At 37.8% G+C, this 18,475-nt stretch overlaps 1 protein-coding gene across 1 annotated transcript in view; it reads right to left on the reverse strand.

Annotated features, from left to right (window-relative positions):
• Positions 1 to 18,475, reverse strand: part of LOC136678007 (protein unc-13 homolog B-like) — a 56,732-nt gene that overhangs the window by 23,696 nt on the left and 14,561 nt on the right. Inside the window, exons 4-19 of the mRNA XM_066655755.1 lie at positions 18,117 to 18,139; positions 15,293 to 15,345; positions 14,639 to 14,714; positions 14,061 to 14,066; positions 11,588 to 11,662; positions 10,471 to 10,690; positions 10,099 to 10,326; positions 8,043 to 8,184; positions 7,029 to 7,198; positions 5,755 to 5,870; positions 5,504 to 5,661; positions 4,650 to 4,800; positions 3,334 to 3,402; positions 2,219 to 2,308; positions 1,860 to 2,000; positions 1,297 to 1,496 (exon numbers count right to left, since the gene is read on the reverse strand). Of these exons, the coding sequence (XP_066511852.1) occupies positions 1,297 to 1,496; positions 1,860 to 2,000; positions 2,219 to 2,308; positions 3,334 to 3,402; positions 4,650 to 4,800; positions 5,504 to 5,661; positions 5,755 to 5,870; positions 7,029 to 7,198; positions 8,043 to 8,184; positions 10,099 to 10,326; positions 10,471 to 10,690; positions 11,588 to 11,662; positions 14,061 to 14,066; positions 14,639 to 14,714; positions 15,293 to 15,345; positions 18,117 to 18,139 (1,918 nt within the window). The remainder of the gene's footprint in view (positions 1 to 1,296; positions 1,497 to 1,859; positions 2,001 to 2,218; positions 2,309 to 3,333; positions 3,403 to 4,649; positions 4,801 to 5,503; positions 5,662 to 5,754; positions 5,871 to 7,028; positions 7,199 to 8,042; positions 8,185 to 10,098; positions 10,327 to 10,470; positions 10,691 to 11,587; positions 11,663 to 14,060; positions 14,067 to 14,638; positions 14,715 to 15,292; positions 15,346 to 18,116; positions 18,140 to 18,475) is intronic.

The following is an 18,475-nucleotide window of genomic DNA, read 5'->3' on the forward strand; positions in this document are numbered from 1 at the left end:
ACCGATGGATGGGTGCCTGTGCTGTAACACCTTCCTATTTTTTGACCCTTTGTTCTTTTCGTCATTTCAAACCAAGCCTTGCCTCCCTATGAGAACATGGGTGTTCGACAAACTCTCTGGTCAATGATTGGAGAAATCAGTCACTGTCCCCCTTCATAGTCTCATAAGTCAATTTGACAAGTGCACGCACTGAGTGGTTAGGGAGTGTCAGACTCCTGGCAGCCCTGCTCTCCCAGCCCACATTTGTGCATGTAGGGCATAGGTACCTCTTAACCGGGAAGCTATTTTGCTTGTGGGTGCTGTTTGGTACACTTTCGTCTTGCTCACACACCTGTTTTTTACGCGTGTGGGATTTGGGAGTAATAAAGAAACAAATAAAACATATATCAGATAATATATACAGTACCTGAGCAGGGGGTGCTGGAACTAATCCCATATGAATACAGAGAAACTACAGTAACAAATGTTCTTAAAATGTTATTATAATTAAGAGTAGGAGTATTAGCTTTATTTAATTAATTAATTTATTTATTAACTTACTTATTTAACATTGATGTTATTATTGTCTCATCTTTTTAAAGTACTTGTGGGAGTTTTCAACAGAAAATAAAAGTAGAATCATGTTAATGACACGTTTCTATCTACCCACACCACACACTTATGTGGTGCTATAATTTGGCACTATGTTTTATCCATTTGAGTAACAACCTATAGATTCCACTATAGTCATGATTACAGCTTAAAATACTTGCAACCCTGTAGCTCCATACATGTGCGTTTTGTGCATAATTTCAGAAAAAATATATAATTAAAAGTCAATATACTTTATATTAACAACAACAAAACCTCAATGATATTAACAGTAACCAACAATAATTAAATAATTATCTGGAAAAAATGGTTACAGAAGATGAATGGATGTATATAATTATTATCATTATTATTATAGTTCACTGTGATACTACTATTGTTTTTGTCTTTCACCATGATGAGTAAAAAGTGAATTTCCATAATTTCCATTTAATAAATGAAATTATTTTACTGCCTGTATATGCTGTCTTAATGTCACTCCATGGTGTCACTGGCACACCTCTGCATTTAAAAGGGATGAGAGCAGTTCATCTGATTGGGTAAAGTCTAACAATACATGCTGATCAAGTATTTAGCCTCTTTTTGGAACTGTGCCTACCTGTGCTGGATTTCTATATCAGTTACAAAATTACCAGTTTGCATTTCATGTCCATAAAAAGAAAGCTCTATGTGTGTGTGTACGCGCGTGTGTGTGTGTATACTCACTGGTTTATAATAGGTGTGTATGCAAGTTTATCCTCCTCTATTATTGACACAATGAGAGTGATGAGTTTGGGCCAAAAGTCCAGGTTGTGGATGCTGGGCCCAGCCTCCTCTGCTGGCATGCTCTCTTCTTCTTTCACCTTCTCTTCATCGCCCTCTCCGTCTCCCTCTCCCTCACCCACGTTCAGTTCTTTTGGCTTCTCCTGAGAGAGATATAGAAAAGGAGGGCTTAAGTATAAAATATAAAATTAATTAAAGAAAGCACATTAAATGTGTTGTTGTTAGTGATGGGGTTTCATATATGTAAAAACCTTTAAAATATTAAACCTCCAATACACGTGTCATGTCATAATTATGATGTTCTAAATGTTGTTATGCTGCTTGTCACAACTGTAAGATCACAACCATGAAGACAGTTGGAAATGATTATTATTAAGCCTTCAGCAGTTAACATACAGATGGAGACCTGAAATTGTAGTTATCATTTACTTAGGGAGGGCTGTGTAGTGCAATTCACTAGTTTATAATAGTGTGTGTGTGTGTGTGTGTCGTGTGTGTATACTCACAGGCTCGCTGGCTGGCATGAACTGTCTACTGTAGAGCTCCTGGCAGTTGTTGAATATGTATTCGTATGTAGAGTTGAGACAGGCCTTCACACAATCCCGAACCACATGGGCTGCACGGGGAGGTGCCTGTAGTTCCTGCACCTGTGACACAGGGGGCACATACCATTTTAGTTAATACTTTATTTCATTACGATAGTACAAAAATACTAAACAGTATGTTTAGAGGCAAAAACTAACTGCTAATCCTATCATATCTGTTCAACACATTTAAAGGACAACACTAACTCAACACAACTAACACTAACCGCACACTGCCTCTCTCACTCTCTCTTTCTTCTACTTCTTCTTGTGTGTTTTACCTTCATCCTGAAGAAGGCAATGCTGGTCAGCAAGTCTACAGTGGACTTCAGATCAGACAGGCGAGGTTTACTGCTGGCAGGGAAGTTATTCTGCAATTCACAGAGACACAGAGAGCTCGTTGTCCAATCACTGTTATAAAGTACACTTTACACTGTATTCTCCTGTAAATTACAGCTGTAATTTCTTCAACATTTGTGCTGTTTATGTTCTGTATGACTACGGTAAACACAGTACAATGCTAGAATCCAAAGTTATTCATTTCATTCATTGATTATCTGTAACCGCTTATCCAGTTCAGGGTCGCAGTGTGTTCAGAGCCTACTTGGAATCATTGGGCGCAAGGCGGGAATACACCCTGGAGGGGGCGCCAGTCCTTCACAGGGCAACACACACACATTCACTCACACCTACAGACACTTTTGAGTCACCAATCCACCCACTAACGTGTGTTTTTGGACCATGGGAGTAAAACAGAGCACCCAGAGTAAACCCACACGGACAGGGAGAACACACCACACTCCTCACAGACAGTCACTCGCAGCAGGACTTGAACCCACAACCTCCAGGTCCCTGGAGCTGTGTGACTGCGACACTACCTGCTGCGCCACTGTTATTGCTGTATAATATTACAGTATATAACTGTGTTGTCTTTAGGGTAAAGTCTTGTTCATAACAGAGATAACACGTTATTGACTTTGAAACAAATTCCACAGTAGCATATATTAATTGTACAAGCAGCATTGGAATTCTTATTTTTAACTAATATAACATGGTGATCTACTGTATGTACTTTCCTGCTGGGAGAGCTTCAGCTAAATTTAACACAACTATTGGTCACAATATTCATATTTGTTTTAACTTATGTCTTTAAGAAAAAAATATGGACATAATCCAAAATTGAGTTTTAATAAATTTAAAACACTACATTTATATCAATTTATAACTGAATCCCTAAACATAATGCACATGTGACCTGTAGAGTTCTATAACTTTTTTGGATTAAAAAGTGATGATGCCATCAAACCATGAGGCCCTGTTTGCACAGTAGTGGACTGATGCTGTTTAAATGTGTTATAAACATTAATTTATTTGTGTGAAGTGTGGTCACACTCACTCTGTAAGTGGACAGGTCGATGCGCAGAGAGTTATGGAGCTGATCCAGAAGCCTGATGAAGCGCTCTCTCTGTCACAATACACAGATACACAAATAGTCAACTCCAATAAAGAAACAAACAAACATTTTCAAGTCCAATATTATTTTGTTAAAAAAAAAAATAAAAAATTGACTTACATTAAATGATATCATATCATGAAAACAGCTTACATTAAATAAAATACTAAACGATTCAAGTTTTACAAACTGTTCTATTGTTCTGAAAGTTGTAAATACAAAGACATGAATGGCTGACATTTCTCATAAAAAAAAAGAAGCCCCTGTGCTATTACCGCCACATGCTAGAGAAACCCCAGTATGTTAAGCATGATCTGAAGGAATTACTTTACGTTCATGTTCAGTGTAGTTATATGTGGTGTGTGTGTGTGTGTGTGTGCATGGGTATGTGTATATTCATACAGCAGAAACTCTGACTCAGGAACCTTGACAGCATAATCATATCTTAGTGTTTGCTTCTCAGTGTTTTTGTCTTCTCTCAGAGAATGTTGCATTGTGGGATTTTACTTCTGTATGGGATGCCCCTGACCTACGGATCCTCCCACGCATTGTTCAGCATCATGCAATAACGTGTTCTTCTGCTCCAGCTCAGGTCCCCAAGCCCTGAAGGGCCGATCTTAAGAACGTTTGTGTTTGTGTGTGTGTGTAGAAGTAAATAATCAAATATCAGCAATGCATTTTAACCCAAATAGATGGTGAGATATCAAAGTCAACAGTCACAGTGCTGAGTATTTATATATATAAGCATTTACCATTTTGTAATGTTGTCATTCCTTTTCACACTAAAGAAAGACATTTAGTGGCATAAGACAAAGTTATGAAGCAGTTCTGAAAATCCTCCAAATTGCTTGATACATTTAATTATGTTATACACCATGGAAGGTGAAATATCCTAAATAAGCTTCTATCCCATTTGTCAGCGAAATGGAGATCCGTAGCTCATTTGTGCTGCTACAGCACTTGGCATATACTGGATACAGTTTTAAATCAGATCATTATTTCATTATTCTACTATGTTAATAGCCATCATTTTTGCCCATCACAACTTTTTGGAATGTGTTGCAAGCCTGAATGACAGGAATATATGTATATCTATAAACGAATTAAAGTTGACCAATAAAAAAAATGTATTAATATTTCATACTCTCAGAAAAACTCACTGGGGTATATATATATATAATTCACTAATTTTAAGGGATGTGAAACAGAGAGGACATATATGGTACCTGTGTCCATGTTTGAGTGTGTGTATACTTTACCCCGAAGTTGGAGGCAGAGAAGCGATCGCTGGCAGAGACACTGGTGGCTGACGTCGGGTGAGCGAAAAATGCGTTAATGTTGGCCAAAAGATTGCTCATTACTGCAGGCACTCCAGTTAACATATACTTAGATGAAAGACATGCAAAATGACTGAGAGAGAGAGAGAGAGAGGTATAAGACAGAGAATGAGCAGGAGAGAGAGAAGAATGAGAGATTGGAGAAACAAGATAAAACATGATGAGAAGCATGTATGCTATTCTCTGACACACATCTCTGTCTGTTTATTACCATGCATGTACACAAAATCACAGGCACACACACACACACACACACAGAAGCACACAGGCACGCACACACACAAAGCAATGAATAAAAGAGCGTGACCCGTTCAATCTATTATTCATTTATGCAGTAAAAGTCAGTAATGAGCTCAATAGTTCAACGGTTGAGTGAAAAGAAGCTTGAATACACTAAACATTCTAACAGATTGTTTAAACACACACACACACACACACACTCACACAGGCTTTTAAAAGCACTAAGCTCTTTCCATTTGTGACATGACCTGTCCTAATTTGCCCTCTTTATTAAAAGTATGGGTTTTCTGTGCCTTTTTTAAAGTCCCAGTGACTACACTTTTTTTACCTTTTAAGTTTTTAACACAGACGTCTATTAAATTCAAATTTAATCTAATTTCAGTTGATCACTATATTGCAAAGTAAGGTTTGCCTTCCATCTGAGACAGAAAGAGCAGACTGCACAAACAAGAGTCACTAGGGCAAGACTTGTAACACAAGTGGTTGCTAAGGGTCTCTGCCACACACACACACATACACACACACACAGCTCTTACGTCATGGCCTGGTAGATGGACTCAATGCCATAGCGCATGGCAAACTCATCAACAATTTCCTGCTCCACCTCGTCAAAATACACCTTCCATGCATCATCACCACGGGCAGCTGGCAACTTCACCATTCCATCAGCATTCATCAAATAGTGGAAGATATTCTACCAGAGAGAGGTTATAATGTAGAGTACACAGATACAGTGTGCATGTATGTGTGCATGTGTGTGTGTGTTTGTGTGTGTTTGTGTTTATACCTCATGTAAGCAGGTATATTGTATGTGATAAGGTGCAACTTTTTCTTCTCCTTTAATCTCCACACTGATCTGCAGCCTGAGAGCTCCAGATACAGCTGACTTATCTGTACGCTTCTCTGTGAATACAAAGTTCTAATTGTGTTACATATTCTTAGCATACATGGGGGAGAGCACTAATACACACATGCACTCACAAATACACAATACAAAGTAAACAAAGTTACTTTTTTTGAGAAAGTCGCATTACTTTTACTGTAATCACTGCAATAGCATACTTCAATGGTTTTACCAAAGTAGCAGTACTTTTAGGATACTCTACACACTATCCACTCTACACACTATCCACTCTACACATCAAGAAGGACGATTAACCGTGTATCTCCAAAATGGTAAATTGTATGTATGCTTAAGTAAGGAGTATTTTTACAATGAGACTTTTAATTCCATTTTAATTGGCCTATTCAACCTGAAATATTGACACCATGGTAAGGGCATGTTGCTTTATTAAATGATGTTGAAAAATAAAACAGGACAAGTTTGAGTTTGGATGGAATACGACACGTCATTTCAACTGGAACGTATCCAAAATGCTGCAGAATTCTCATGAATTTTAATAAAGAACGATAACAGAGGAGTGTTCTGCACTGTAGACGAAACAAGAGAACTCAGACAGGGACAGAGAGGGAGAGAGAGGAAAAGAGCATTTGAAGTTAGCATGGGTGCATGACATATATTCAAATCACCAGACTTCATGTTCAGAATTCTAAACGTTTCATCACATGAAGATTGACGTTTGTGTAAGAAATTGTAAGACAGTTACTCTAAAGCTCTTTACATTTTGTTACCCTGCCTTTAAGACTGGCCTCTGTAAATTGGCTCTGTTCTGACTGCCTGAATCCGAGCTGTAACTCTAACACAATAAATCGACAGGGATAAATTCCTGCTGGTGGAATAGCATGATAAATGTACATATATTTTGTAAAATCTGGAGGAGAATTCTGTCAAACACCAACTCAGTAAACTATTTTGTTACATCAGCTCATCTTACTTGGAGAACACCAACTGCTGAATTTGTAATGTCTGCAGAATTTCCATTAGTCCAATTATCATGAAATGTCTGCACTATGTAAAAAATATTTTCAAATTACATTCGAAGAGCTTAGTGTCAAAAATTGAAAGCTTTTTTCCTGGAAGGGACAATATTCACCCACTTACCCACCCACCCTTACACACACACACACACACACATACATAGAATGTAGGATGTAACCCACCTAGGTTGTACCAGACATCCATCTCTCCGCTGAGCGTCCGAACTTCGATCATGCTCTGACCCAGAAAATCATCTGACTCTCGTTTCAGCCTCTGCTTCACTCTGGATTTTATATCATCATCCTCATCCCACACGCGCACCTTTATACGGTCTGAAGAATTATGGCACTCACTGAATATGAAAGGGACAGAGCGAGAGAAAGATAAATAGTTAGAGATATAGATAGAAGAAGAAATAATAGAGAAAGAAACAAATTAAGAAAAAACAGACTTGCAGAAATGAAGTAGAAATTATTTTTATAATCTTTTGTAAAAGATTTGATTTTCTAAAGTAAGAATGTTCTGCTGTGTTTGAGCTGGACACTTGGCCATGTTTTTTTGTAAATAATTCATTGAGGGCTCAGCCTCAGCAGACACTGCCAGGTTGAGTTCTGCTGGGTTTTGCTGGAACACAGTTGCACAATCCAGGTCATGGCTGTAATTTTGAGCTGGAAAAGGCTTCAGCCTGGCCTGTGACTCTGCAGAGATCAGAAGAACTCACTGCAGGGAAACAGGAGATTTCTGCAGAATTATTCAGAGACTCAATACTGAAGCCATCAGCATAAACACATCCACAATAAGTCAACTAGTTTAACAGCTGTCAAATCCATTACGAGATAAAAAAAATCTAGAAAATTTAAATGTAGCTTATAATGCTTTAAAGTGTTTACACAAATCAGTTATACTGACAGAGTGGGGCAATGTAGCTTTACAGTTTTTAATTAAAAGTGCGCTATAATACTCTGTAATACTTTGTTACAATTAACTACACAGTCTTTTTGACAGATTTTACATAGATTTTGATTCCGTTTGGAAGAGCTACACATTGACTTTCTATTTTTTCTTTGAGGTTCTTTTAAGAAATTATTGCTTATTCCAAGAATTTAGCTACTTAACATCAGTAATTAATCTGTAGTAAACTCAAGGTTATGTAATTTGCAGTGATTAAATCTTCTGAAATTATGAAAGCGACTCACAAGTTGAAGGTCTCCTCCCAGACTGGGTTGAGGTTGCCGTAGATGGTCTTGGTTCTCTTCTTGGTCTTTCCCACCTGCACCGTTACATACGGATCACTGGAGCCTGTTCGGTCTTTAGCCTGCAGACCCTGAGCACTCACCACTACACACACACACACACACACACGCCCCACAGAGTCTCAGTTACTAATGTGAGGTTTCTTACTGAACCAAAAGTGGATAAATAGATGCTTGGCTAATGAAATTGATAATATGGAAAACATATATTATAAATAATGTTCTGCACTTCTTGGTTTAACTTTGTAAAAATGTTGTATAATAATAATAATACACCTCCACAAGAATTCCATAAGTGAGCTATTTTTCACGAGTGACAAAGCAATGTAAGAACAAAAAGAAGTAAGCTGGACACCTGCCAGCATTACTGATCAGACACTTTTATACAAATGTGTCTAAAATGACTATTACCCATAGAATCAGTGTCTGAGTAATGGTTTCAAACGAAACATAAATGACAGTTTGGGATAATGGAAGCAGCATTAGTTGAGAATCTGGACACCAGAGTGGACGCGTGGATAAAAGCTCAGTATGATTCCTCAGTAATCAACTGGAGATAAGAGGCACTCACAGCAGGAGACAAACACTTTCGCACACAGACATCAAACACAATAGACAACAAATCCAACTTTCAAATCATCCTCCAGCATTTACTTCAAGAGGAAAATCTCTCTGAAGGGAGGCATGGTGGCACAGCAGGTAGTGTCGCAGTCACAGAGCCCCAGGGACCTGGAGGTTGCAGGTTCAAGTCTCACTCAGGGTGACTGTCTGTGAGGAATTTGGTGTGTTCTCCCTGTGTCTGTGTGGGTTTCCTCCCATAGTCCAAAAATACACGTTGGCAGGTGGATTGGCAACTCAAATGTGTCCATAGATGTGAGTTATTTCATTACTGTTAAATGACACAGACTATATGCCTAAATGTTTGTAGGTACCTGTATAACTAGTGAATAACACTACTTTTTTTAAGGCTAAACCCTTGTGCATATTGTTGCTGTCCAAAACTGGTGAATGGATCATTAGAAATGCTCCAAAATTACTTGGAATATTATTTTGACTTCCACTGAAAGCTAAGACTTTTTTCCTTCTCCTGTTTGGGACATACACGTTTACTTGTTCGGAGGGCAACAAAATGTTTGCACAGAAAAGCATGAAATGAAAGACTCTTGGTGTCATGACTGGTGTCCCTTCTCTTCCTTTTAGCCTAGTGATTTGTCTAGTTTTGTTTTTGCCTTTTTTCTAGATTCTAGAGTGACATCACTGGGTGCGGCCCACAGAATAGGCAAACACAGAGAAGCCTATCAAAGCTGAACTATGTTCCTGAAGAAGGTCTTACAGGTAGGAAGGGGCAAGATTATTTAAGGCGTTGTACGTGAGTAACAGGAATTTAAACTGAATGGGGCATTTAACAGGGAGCCAGTGAAGATTATAAAGGACAGGTGTAATGTGTTGTTTTGAGTAGACTAAAGAGAGTTTAGTCTGTTTCTGTTGTTGGTTTCGTTAGCCTTGATTTGGGCTCAGTCCTTATTCGTTCCTTCTTCGTTGTTGTTATTGTCTTATTGTGTTATCCTCATCCTGTTTATGTTTTGTCACTTCACTGGTTTTGTTTGGCTCTCTTCTGTCCATGTGTGAATTCATTTAACAAGCAGCTATGCATTTACATCCGTCTCATGCTTCCCTGCGTAACACCCTGACACCAGGGCAGCTGGACATGAGCCTAAAGTCACAATGACAAATCCAAGTGTGTGCTAGAGTGATTTAAAGTGCTTGAATTTCATCACTTTAAGGTTCATCCATTCAGCTGTGCACAAGTAGCTTGTATAATGTACATAGAAAAGCATGATTATAAAATGGGACACTTGAAGGCTACCATAGCCAATGCAAAGTTGCAGAGCAGTGGAACTGTTTCAGCCCAATAATCAGATGAGTAGAAGCTAAAATATTAAGCAAACTAATTAATAAACTAACTAGTGTATATTTTCTAGATTTTTCATTTAGTTACCTGTGATGAAGATTTTGGCTGACCACTTGGAGGTTCCATCGAGGATGGTCTGCTTGATGTTTTTCATCTGTTGAGCATGATGCAGTTTGGTTACATTGAAAACATTTCTGATGACTTCAAAGATCTCAGGCTTGTTTCTCTCACGGATCTTCATCCGGTCCTTCATTGCAGAGATAATGCTCTGAGTTCGATCCTCAGCTCCTGTCTTACTGCATTTCTCTGCCGCTCCTTATAAGAGATAAGGCATTTTAATGAAAATTATATCTCCCCAAAAATTTTCCCACAACTGGTGTATGTGTATATATGTGTATATATGTGTGTGTGTGTGTGTGTGTGTGTGTGTGTGTGTGTGTGTGTATGTGTGTGTCTCACTCTGCAGACAGTCTGCATTGAGGAGCTCCTGGCACTTCTCGTGGCATTTGATCCCACACTCAGAGCAACGCAGGCCCTGGCGAGCAATGCCCCATAGCAGCCCCTCACACTCAAAGCAGTAGGTGGGGGTGGTAGCCGTCCATACTTCCAGATTGTGAGGAGTGGTACAAGAGATGGGGTAGATTAGAGCTGCCAGCGTCTTCTTATATGCATGGTTCTTCTGTAATACACACACACACACACACACACACAAAACAATTCTATTTCTCTTGTTTCATGTTTTACTCTTTTCAAATTCCTAACCATCGCAATTTCAAGGCTGACAATGAAAATACAACTATAAGTCTTGCCAATAAAAGAGAAAGATGAAAAAAGGAAAAATGACACAGAGAGAAAGTGTGCAAAAGGAGAGAGAGAGAGAGAGAGAGAGAGAGAGAGAGAGAGAGAGATGAAAAGATGATCTCAAGGCAAAGAACTAAGATTCAGTAGGTGTTGTGGGGGCTGTTAAAAAGAGGATTATAAAAGCACATATCTGGCAACCAGACAACCTTCAATTTTTCCTCCAGAGATTAATTATCTTTCCCAAAAGTCACACAGTTACTTACATCATTAAAACACACACAGGGAAATTCTTTTATTCAGCTTCATTTCATATTGGTTCAGTTCAGTTTCATTTCAGTTCAGTTCATTTCAATCAATCATGCATTTATTCAATTATGCACTGATCTTCTGTAAAGGTGCCATATAGATGAGGGTTGTGGCAGGTCCAGGGTCTGGATTAATATGGTGGTGATATGTAGGTACAAACCCTGGGCAGGGCACCAGATCACCATAGGGCTAGTTTATTTAATTAATTTCAGTCTAAATCCATTAAATGCAGCATTTAGTTTGGGTTTTTTGTTTTTTCTTTTATAAAACATGGAGAACAAACACAGCTGCTAAGTAGCGTCCGTAAGCTTCATTACAACCTCCAATTTAAAAACAAAGAACTGAACAAAGTAGAGAACCTGTCTCTAATGTCTGATAACATCTGGAGTAAAATGGGAGTAACTATGTACATGTAATAATAGGAAAGCCGTGTCTATGTTAATCTGTGTGTGGGTGTTGTGTGTCTTACCAGCTCTTCATCTTTAAGTGAAGACTGAGAATGCAGAGCATATGACAAACCAGCCTTTCTTGACTGAACCAAAGACTAAGAAAGAAAGAAAGAGTGAAAGGACAAGAGAGAGTGAATGAGAGAGAGAATGAGCCATTATTTCGACATAAAAAACTTCATGAATCCGCATGTAACAGAGAGGAAAAAAGCACATGAATTTGCCTGGAAACAAATGTTTCCATTCTTGTTAATAAAGATGTTAATGTGAGCGAAGTGTTTATGTTAAATGGTATGTTTAGAATATGATAAAGTATCATACGTTTAAAGACATAAATGTATTCAGTTCAGTTTAACTGAGTTTAAAATAGTTTAGTCTGATATGGTTCATTTTTGTATTATTTTTGTTTTTAGATTTTCTTTCTGAAGATGTTGAGTCACGCTGGGGTCTGTTATTTGTGAGTTTTGTGTGTGTGTGTGTGTGTGTGTGTGTTTGTTTGTGAGAGAGTGAGAGAAAGAGAGAGAGAGAGAGAGAGAGAGAGAGAGAGAGAGAGAGAGAGAGAGAGAGAGAGAGAGAGAGAGAGAGAGAGAGAGAGAGAGAGAGAGAGAGAGAGTCTTGTTTCTGTGCTGATAAGGTGCTAAGGTGAGATGTTGGTTAATTTTTAATACACTGAGGCAACCAAATAAAATATTTGGCTTAAGGTGCAAAGGCTAACATAATTTTTAAATTCTTTCACTTTTATTTTTAACGTATTTTTGGATGCTTCATTACAGTGCCTGAAAAACCCTAAAATACTATTCCTCATCCTTATTATTGTAACTGCTGCCAGACACGGGGCAGGGCTGGGAATCATTGGGGAATTCCTGTTATGTGCTGCATTTTTTTAGGGGTTATTTTGGGGATTTATCTTTTGTTACCTTGTTGTTGTTGTTGTTGTTGTTGCCTTCTTGTTGTTGATCCTCATATAAGTGTGAGGGTGGATAAGTTGCTTGTTTTGCAATTCTCATCTTCCAATTTTCAATTAATATTATTATAATAATTATTATTACTCATCTATTTCTCGTCTCTTCTTTCTCCCTCTCGCCCCTCACATGGTTCATGTTTCTCACAAAAGTTGTCAAACATTTCTATCACACCCACACTTTCAGGTCTTTTCAAAATCTTCATTATATGTGTCTTGTTCCATGCTAAGGGCTGTTTTAGTTTCTCCTGTAAGCTTTGTTTTTATTAAAGTGAAAAAGTTTTTTTTTTTCACCGGAGATTGCTCACTGAAAAGAACACTGGAACTGTGAGGAAAATTTTAAAATCACAAATGCCACATTTCCATTGCTTGGTACCTACTCAATGTACATCTCCTCAGCTCAGCTATATGTGTTTTTGTGACCTGGTCACTGGTCGCTTCCACCAGCACAGCTAGTGTGTGCTGAATGTCTCTCTGCATTTCATGGGTTCATGGTTGTTGACAAGTATTTCTTTTCAATCAATGCTCTACAGGTCTACACATCATCTTTAGTTCCTACTCGTCTCACATGGAACCATGAGCAAACAGGGACTAAAAAACTACCCAATTCCAGGTAGCAGAAAAGAAAAGTGAAAAAGCCAAGTACAGCCTAATCAAGTCAGATAGCTACCATGAAGTGGAAAAGCTCCAATACATAAACATAACTCAGATTGTGGATTTAATGAGATCTGTTTTTTCTGTGGAAAGATGTCATTAGACACAGCAGCTATTCAATGAACGCTGCAGTTTAATGCAACAGTATTCACTCAATTAATTTTTTTTCATCTTTCATGACAGCTCTGCAATCAGCTGATGAGCTGAACCAGACTTGCAGATTAAAAAATACACTGGAGATAGATGTAGTTGTGTAATATCACTTGAAAGAACTTCTTCTGTAGAACAATTTTAACAACTAAAAAACTAAAGGAAAAAATATGGTCTTCATCCACATATCACCTAGATCAATCCCTCAGTCTGACCCTGACTGTGTCCCTGACATTTGTTGTTCTATTTTCCCAAAATGACTAAAGGTTTCTGGACACCTGTTTGTCAAGCATTGCTTGTGAAATAAGGGGTGCCTCTTTGTTGCAGTAACACCTTCTACTCTTCTGAAAAGATTTTTCTAAATGCTGGAATACTGTTGTGAAAATTTGATGGCAGCCAAAAGTGCATTAGTGAGGTTTAATATTGTTGTTGGGTGATTAGTTCTGGCAGTCTAACTCATCCTAAATGTACTGGATAAAGCACCATCACTCCAGAGAACAGTTTCACTGCCCCACAGCGCAATGCCAGGGGCTTAATATCCATCTGGCAAAGTCCAGGCATTAGGCGTGATGAGTTAAATGGCTGAAACCTCCTACTTATCTATGAAGATTATGCAATGTATAAACTGTGTGCGCACAACTGAACAGGGGCACCTTGAAATGAAATATGCACTTTATATCTGGTGTCTGCAAACTCTTCCACATATAATGTATGTGTCATATCCAACTTACCATAGCCTGAAGAGTCCCCAATAAAGCAACAGGAAAAGATAGAGTAGCAGAAAAAAAGATAAAAGCTGATTGTAATACAATTATAAGAAAAACTTGCTGAGACAATAATGTGCATTGTATTAAAAGTATTTAAAAAATTGGTTCAGCATATAATCCAGTGGTTTTCAAAAATGGATTACAACAATATAAGTATGAGAGTTTTAACATTTATTTGCATAAATAGAACTTATTTATCACAAGCTTTTATATATATATATATATATATATATATATATATATATATATATATATATATATATATATATATATATATATATGTTTTTTTTTTGGCTCATTTTTGTCATATGGAATTTAACCAATATTTTCATTTTGGTTCCGTGGCTATGAACAGAATATTTCTGTAAATACTTTGGGTCATTATTTTTACAAACAAGGATATTACTGTGTTATATTTGTGATTTAATCACATCATTTTGTGGTCATGGGTTCCTAAAGCCCAGGAGTCCAAACATTGTATTTTAAAGTTTGTCATTTTTAATAATGTGTTATTTGTTGCAGTAAAAGTGTGAGGTTCTCACCACATCGCTGACAAGAGGAACCGGCCTTTTCTTACGCAGGTCAGGCATGCTGTCAATACCAAATATACCGCCTCCACTACACACACACACACACACACACACATACACAGACACACACACATACAGAATTACTCTTATAGACTGAGAAAGACAGAAACAATCATAAGTAAAAGTATGTGTAAAGAGACTGGTAAAGTAGTCTCAATATATTTGTTTGTGGCCTCTATTTATTTATTTATTTATCCATTATCTGTAACTGCTTATCCAGTTCAGGGTCACGGTGGGTCCTGAGCCTACCTGGAATCATTGGGCACAAGGCAGGAATACACCTTGGAGGGGGCGTCTGTCCTTCACAGGGCAACACACACACTCATACATTCTGACACTTTTTTTGAGTCACCAATCCACCTACCAACGTGTGTTTTTGGACTGTGGGAGGAAACCGGAGCACCCGGAGGAAACCCACGCAGACACGGGGAGAACACACCAAACTCCTCGCACACAGTCACCCGGAGCGGGAATCGAACCCATAACCTCCAGGTCCCTTGAGCTGCGTGACTACGACACTACCTGCAGTGCCACTGTGCCAACCGCCTCTAATTATTAAGACAGATAAATAAACAGATGCAATAGAAGTAGAGGAGGCATAAATACCCTTGTGGTCTGCTCCAAGGTGGTCTGCTGGAGCCTCCCTCATCATTCTGAGTCTGTGCAAATAAAACACATCTTTATACACTTTCACAGAGCGAGAAGAGGGGAAACAGATCAAAACTCAAAGAATGATATGGCAGAGAGAGGAGACGAGGCCTGAGATTCGTTTGATTGAGTTTCAAGTGCAAAATAAATCTAAGACCACTCTGACCAACACACACAACCTGTAAAAACCACACACCACCTGTAAAAATCAATTTTATAGTAAGATCAAATCACAAGAGCCACAGTTTGAATCTAGATTTATAGAAAAAAATCATAATTTAAACCACATTGAAAAGATAGATCAGAAAAATATGAAATAGATAACTCCCTTAAACTGTTCAGCCAATCGAGTGTGAACACAAGCCCAGACAACTGGGTCATGCACTGAGAAACTCAATATCTACAAATAGCAGAGCAACACACTCATAAAGAATGTCAAGAAAGACCAGACACAGTCAATACATACAGCAATCTTGACTCACACACTTCTTCTGTTATCAAATCATTCACAGCTCTCAGAGGAATCAGAAATACACGACTGAGACAAAACACACAAGATATTAAAGATAAAATTTAAAGATAAAGAAAAATGTAAATATATAAATTTTTCTAATGACCTGCTTTATTTAATCTTGAATTGACACTATTGTTTGCAGAAATAACTAACCTGTCACATCACAAGAGAGTTTACCTGTTCCCAGACAAACATTGGTCCTAGTTCTCAGCTAAGATATTTCTGTCTAGGAACCAGAGCCTGGATAATCAGTTGTGGAAAATACTTGAGTAAATTTTCTTTGCTACCGTACTTAAGTATTATTAAGAAGACCTGTATTTTCTGTAAAATATTGAAATGGGGTAGTAATATTCTTACATTTCCAAAAGAAAAAATTGTTACTCCTTTAATTTCCTTTTATATTTATTACGAACTTTAATTATGCTATACAATATCTACCAGTTAATGTTCCTCTAAGCATACTGAGAAGCACTGTATAACCCTATTCAAACAGGATTACTTTTACCTGTGGATATGTGGTAATGTAATCAGTACCTCAGTATCTCAGTGATTTTAGTCCCACACGAATATACAGTTTCAATACTGTTTGTGGAAAACCGTTTCAGGAAAGATTCCTGAGCCTCTTACCTACTGTAAAATAACCAGTAAAAATAACCACAGGTTATATTAATCCTGTCTGAATTGTCATGTGACAGAACATTGTGTTTTATTCCAGGGAAAAGGAGTTTTTCATGGGTTTTCTCGAGAATGGAGGAGCTGGATGAAGCATTTAGTAATATAATATATGGCTCAAGTACAAGGATAAGCTCAGTTGCTGAATGACGCACCACACTAAAATGTATAATATGACCTAAATTTCTGGTGGCTGTAGATAGGTTTTGTGCGCAATAGCAGCCTACAGACATGTTATGAACATGTATCAGACTCATTAAGTAACTGTTAAACAGTTCATAATATCAGTTATAATAACTGTGATGAATTAATAGTTTTTAGAAGTTTTTACCAACTTCTTGGTAAAATCTATTTTTGAATCTATTATCTATTTTGAAGAACTAGAAGATATATGTGTTGAGGGCTGGATGTTTTTAGTGGGAGGGCTGTTCTCAGAACTGTTCTGACAGTCTCAAAACTCTAGTAGCTCTGCTGTGTCTGATCCACAATGTGTGGCACTAATGTGTGAATAGACTTACTGACATCCTTTGATAAAGCAACATTACCCAACTCCCCACATAAAACAAATCCCATCCGAATAGGGCCTAAGATAGAGGGAGACACTGCTACTGATTTAACTGGGGAGATTAAAACACAAACACAAATTAATAAAAAGTAAAAATTATTCACAGGTGTAGCCTCATGTGAAGCTGAAATAACCAGGGGTATTTTTTATCTGGTCTGGTTCCAATTAATAGTATGTGACCAACAGAAACAATATACTATTTCTAAGTTATGTAATAAAAGACATGTAACAGTGAGTCTCGAAAAATTAAAAACACTTGCTAACATCATGCAATAGTCATACTACAATCAATCTGCAGTCCCAAAGTCACTGAAATTTTCTGGTTATAGTAAATTTGTTTTATGTGGTTTTGTTAAGTTCATTTGCATAAAAATTCACCCCAAATTTGGATTACAAAGAGAGCTTGCTGCATTTCAGTGAGTAAAGACAGAAATTCAGTCACATCTGTGGAGGAGGGACCAAGGAGCAAAATCCAACAATAGTGTGACACATCTCATACAGCAGCATCCATCAACGATGTGGCATTTTCATTGTCACAAATAAATAAATATTGAGTTCTGTATTGAAATGTTCCTCTCTATTGGCACTCTGAAGTGGCTGACTCACAAGGCCATATCCTCAGCTCTACCCACTTCCAAACCACAGCTGCAGACCTAAACACAAAGCTTTAGCCGGCTGGGCAAGCGGGCTTAAATTCTTCTCTTTCTCAAGACTTGTTTTTTTTTTAAATTCATCTCATATTGTTTATTTCTTGCAAACCTAGGATTTTTGTTTTGTTTGAGTATGAAACAACAGACTGTGACTTAAGGTGGTGAACAGGTGTACACCACTGAATACACAGCACAACAGCTCTCAAAGTCAACAGTGGGTAAATCTGAATGAGCATAATTACAGTAATCATAAAAATGCAAATGAAAGGGTTTCACAGGGACATGCACCATGCCATGCAAAAGAGCACATAATCAAACATCTACATCACAAAAAAGAAAAATCAGCATTTCTTTCAAACAACATGAACGATGAACCATAACCTGATCCTCCTCCTGACTGGCGTCTGGAAACAAAAATACACAAAGAACACATTAAGATACTAAGCAATTATCAACTGTGAACAAACAAGCTACCAAACAAGATGGCATTCAGGCGACCGGAACACATGGATCTCAAAAGAACGACTTCAGGGGACTTTGCAATTGATTTAGTCTTCTGTTCATAAAAGTTTCATTGAGATGTATAATTCATTTTATCACAGGGCGCTAATTCCTCACTCCCCCTCCACTTTGATGTCAGGTTTGTTTTCGGCGAGAGTAATTCATTTGCCCTGAGCTTGAGAAACGTTGGGTGATATAATCAGAACAGTGCATTTACACAGGGAGAGGTCCAAATACCC

This window comes from Hoplias malabaricus, chromosome Y, assembly GCF_029633855.1.
Source record: "Hoplias malabaricus isolate fHopMal1 chromosome Y, fHopMal1.hap1, whole genome shotgun sequence".
NCBI classification, from domain to species: Eukaryota; Metazoa; Chordata; class Actinopteri; order Characiformes; family Erythrinidae; genus Hoplias; species Hoplias malabaricus.